Source organism: Arvicola amphibius, chromosome 2, assembly GCF_903992535.2.
Source record: "Arvicola amphibius chromosome 2, mArvAmp1.2, whole genome shotgun sequence".
Taxonomy (NCBI): Eukaryota; Metazoa; Chordata; class Mammalia; order Rodentia; family Cricetidae; genus Arvicola; species Arvicola amphibius.
In genome coordinates this window covers 109,157,719-109,162,469 of record NC_052048.2, presented here as the reverse complement: position 1 = coordinate 109,162,469, position 4,751 = coordinate 109,157,719, and the positions used below count along the sequence as shown (strand labels likewise).

Below are 4,751 nucleotides of genomic sequence, written 5' to 3'. Positions count from 1 at the left end.
TAAGCTTTCTCCATTGTCTTTATATGGACACTTAGTGCTTTGAACTTTCCTCTTATCACTGGTTTCATAGTGTCCCATAGGTTTCGATATGTTGTGCCTTCATTTTCGTTGAATTCCAGGAAGACTTTAATTTCTTTCTTTATATCTTCTTTGACCCAGGGGTGGCTCAGCAGTTGACTGTTCAGTTTCTATGATTTTGTAGGCTTTCTGGGGGTGGTATTGTTGTTAAACTTTAACTTTACTAAATGGTGATCTGATAAGACATAGGTGGTTATTCCAATATTTTTGTATCTGTGGATGTTTGCTTTGTTTTCGTGTATATGATCAATTTTAGAGAAGGTTCCATGAGGTGCTAAGAAAAAGGTATATTCTTTTCTGTTTGGGGGAATGTTTTATATATGTCTGTAAAGTCTACTTGATTAATTACATCTGTTAGTTCTCTTATTTATCTGTTAAGTGTCTGTCTGGTTGACTTGTCCATTGGCGAGAGAGGAGTGTTAACATCTCCTACTATTAGTGTGTGAGGATTGATGTACAATTTAAGTTTTAGTGATATTTCTTTTACATATGTGGGTGCTCTTATTAGGGTTATAGATATTCAGGATTGAGACTTCATCTTGATAAATTGTTCTTGTTTTAAGTATAAAGTGCCCTTCTCCATCTCTTCTGATTGATTTTAATATGAAATCAATTTAGGTAGATATTAGGATGGCCACCACTGCTTGTTTTTTAGGTCCATTTTATTGAAAAACCTTTTCAAACCCTTTACTCTGAGGTAGGTAGTATCTGTCATTGAGGTTGAAGTGTGTTTCTTGTAAACAGAAGAATGCTGGATCCTGTTTTTGCATTCATTCTCTTAACCTGTGTCTTTTTATAGGTGAATTGAGCAATATTAATGACCAGTGGTTGTTAATTCTGGTTATTTATCAGTAGTAGCGTTTGCTTGTTTCCCTTCTTGAGTTGTGTTTGTGGAGGATTATCATATACCTGTGGTTTTGTGGGTGCCTTTAGCTTCCTTGGGTTAAGATTTTTCTTCTAGTACCTTCTGTAAGGTTGGGTTTGTTGATACATGTTATTTGTATCCGTTTTTGCATGCAATATCTTGTTTTCTACATGGATGGTGAAAGAAAACTTTGCTCAGTATGGTATTCTGGTCTTGTATCCATGGGCTCTTATTGTCTGCAGCACATCTATCCAAGGCCTTCTGGCTTTTATTGTTTCCATTGAGAAGTCAGGTGTAATTCTGAAAGTTTTACCTTCATCTGTTACTTAACATTTTTTCTTTTGCAGCTCTTAATAGTCTTTTTTAAAATTCTGTATGTTTTTTGTTTAGATTATTGGATGGTGAGTGGATTTTTTTTATCCAGTCTATTTGGTATTATGTAAGCATATTGAACCTTCATAGTGATATCCTTCTTTGGGTTGGGAAAGTTTTTTTCTATAATTTTGTTGGATATATTTTCTGTCCCTTTGAGCTGGACTTCTTTGGAGGGTCTTTTAATGCTTTGCCAGGTTTTTGTTTGTTTTTATTCATTTATTCATTCATTACCTTTCAAGTGTATGGTTTCTGACTTTCTGTTTTCATGACACCTCTGTATTTGTGGTCCTGTATGTCTCTCCATGTCTCTATGCCTCTGTATGTCTCTGCATGTGTGCATGTCCTGTATATCTCTGCATGTCCTGTATGTCTCTCTTCTGCTTTTTCTTTTGCTTTTTTTGTTGTTAGTGGTGGTAGTGGTGGTGGTGGTGATGGTGGTGGTGGTATTTCATTCTATTCTTGTTTTTATTTTATTTTCCTTTATATTTTTAGATGCCTTTTGTACTTCAATGAGACAGTAATAGGAAGGGTATAGATTTGGGTGGGTAGGAAAGTGGAAAGGATCTGGGAGGTGCTGATGGAGGCAAAATCAGTGCATATTGTAGGAAAACAATGATTATTAATACACAAATCAAATCAAATCAAAACAAACAAAAGCAAAATTCAATAAATCCTGGAGCACATTTGAAAAGTTGAAGGAATATTGTAGTAAGGTAAGGCTTAACAGGCTGAGTGGAGCTCATCTGGAAACTAACTGGTGCTGTCAGAGGTCCTTATTGTGCTTAGCTAGTTAGGAGTAATTTCCATGGATCAGAATGCTTGGTTCTGGAAGGATATATAAAAGACTTCACCTTGTTGTTAAATAAATGAGTCTGTTTTATGCCTTCTACCAGATCCCCAGTGTCTGAGACATTAAAATAACACCTTTTCACCCCGTCCCCCAAAGAAGATGGTAGGTCCCAACAACATCTGTTCCCCCAAAATAGGAACTTTTAACCTAGGTTTGGTGTAAGTAGGCAGCCAAAATTCAAAATTAATAATTCCTGTGGAACACCAATGCAAAGAAAATGTCAGCTACTAGATTTCAAAATGCATTAGGGACCATGAAAAGGGTAATATGGAAAAAGGATTATGTTGTGTGTTTTCTGATTTGTGGGAGCAATAAGAACCTACAAAAGCCTATTCATGGAAGCAAGGTATTGGATTACTGATACTGATGGAAACTCAGATTAAGGGTGTTATTAATATTTTCCATATTAAGGGTATTTTATAGAGCATTTTCATCTTCAAGAAGAATCTTTAAAATAAGAGTTAAAAAGAATGTATTCACAAGAATAACAGTCTATCACATTTAAAGTGAGATGGCATGTCAGTGGAAGAGATGGTGGTTAGAGTAGCAAATTAAGAACACATCTTAAAACATAGCTTGTAGCAGAGAGGGTGCTATAAATTGTGCATGTCTTTCAAAAAGTCAAAGCCTACCATCAGTGGTTTACTTTCTTCAGCAAAACTTTACCTAAGACTTTACTAACAGGGTCAAACAACAAGTGACTAAGTGTTCAGGCCACCACCGTATTATTTTCTAGGAACTGATAGGCATTCTTTGAAATAGAATCAAGGCCCGGTGGCGGAGGCGCAGTGCGGTTACCCTAGGAACCCCCGATCATGTCGCTGCGAGTGGCTAGGAGCGCGCGGGCGTGGCCTGCAGCCTGCGCAGCGCCCTGGCCTCCTGCCCGCCGCGGCCCTGGGTGCCGAGCGCCGCCGCCGTCCGCGCGCTGCGCACTGGATCCGCTGTGCAGTCGGTGCGTAAATTCACAGAGAAACACGAGTGGATAACCACAGAGAATGGTAATGGAACAGTGGGAATCAGCAATTTTGCACAGGAAGCTTTGGGAGATGTTGTTTACTGTAGTCTGCCTGAAGTTGGGACAAAATTGAAAAAACAAGATGAGTTTGGTGCTTTGGAGAGTGTGAAGGCCGCCAGTGAACTCTACTCCCCTCTGTCGGGAGAGGTGACCCAAGTCAACGAGGCTCTTGCAGAAAACCCGGGGCTAGTCAACAAATCCTGTTATGAAGATGGCTGGCTGATCAAGATGGCACTGAGTGACCCTTCAGAGCTGGATGATCTCATGAGTGAAGAAGCCTATGAAAAGTACGTGAAATCCATTGAGGAGTGAACACGGCACCCCACTCCCATCCAGTATGCTTGTCTTAAATTAGTGGAGGATAGAAGATTTGAAGTAACTTTTAGCAATACTGATGGAAGGAAACTATCTCTACAGTGCTACTTAAAAAGCCCAACTTCCTGATGGGTGCAGATAAACACAATGTACATATTTTTAATAATCTCCATACTAGGTATTTAAACGAGGGGTTAAGCACTGGTGTTTAGAATTTTTGAGATCATCTATGATTTAAAAAAAAATGGTTATGAAGCTGGGTTTGGTGATGAACCTATCCTTTAATCCCGGCACTCAGCAGGCAGATCTCTTGTTAGTTCGAGGTCAGCCTGGTCTATTAACAAGTTCTAGGCCAGCCAGAGTTACTTGGTGAGATCCTACTCAGTGATTATGAGAATTCCGTAATTCACGATAACAGTGTTATAAATCTCCCATAATATTGTAACTTGCCCACATCCACCACTGGATTTTGGTTAAAAAAACTTCATGTGTCTTCTCATTGGCAATGCCTGGGAGCACAGGAAAGTATCATACAGTGTCAGGTGCAGGACAGCACTCTTGTAATTTTACCATGTGCTGCGCTGGCTGCCATGTTTTTCCTCTATGAAGTACTGGCTTTGCAATGCAGTGAGAAACAAATAAAACAGTCATCCTCTTAAAAAAAAAAAAAAAAAAAAAAAAAAAAAAAAAAAAAAAAAAGAAATAGAATCAAAAGAAGTAAAATACCCTCACCACTTAATTCTTATAAGATTTGAACATTAATTTCTGTTAACACCAATGAACAATAGAGATGACATGAACACCTCAGTGTTCCAGCTGTTGTCTTTGTTGACAGACTCTACTTGATAACCCTTAGTCACATACTATGACCACACTTATAAACTCTAAATCATTTTTTTTAGGAAAATTAAATGAAATTCCTTTGCTATTACAATAATCTAGACATGTGTTTCAATGATTTTATATAGAAGACTTTTTGCTTATGTGACTCCATCCAGAGTAATTTGTTTTAACAGGAGCAATAACTTTTGCCCAAGCTTTTGATTTAAATACATCCTTAACTAACAACAAAAAAATGTACTAAAATGTCTAGTGAAGATTTTAACTTCCATGAATAGGAAAGAGAGAGATGCCTTTTAAAATTTTAAAAATGCAAATCTACTGCTCTGTAGTCCTAACACTTAGTCATGAGATTTTACTGCATATACACAAAGAAATAAACTTTGAACGTAATATCACTTGAATCTTGTGAC

At 37.7% G+C, this 4,751-nt stretch overlaps 1 protein-coding gene across 1 annotated transcript; it reads left to right on the top strand.

Moving 5' to 3' along the window:
• The first annotated feature begins 2,983 nt into the window (after positions 1–2,983).
• LOC119807844 (glycine cleavage system H protein, mitochondrial-like) lies at positions 2,984–4,161 on the top strand. The gene is given in 2 exon segments (XM_038320007.2): positions 2,984–3,014; positions 3,017–4,161. Coding segments are annotated over 2 exon segments (510 nt in total). The 3' UTR covers positions 3,496–4,161.
• The last annotated feature ends 590 nt before the right edge of the window (positions 4,162–4,751 follow it).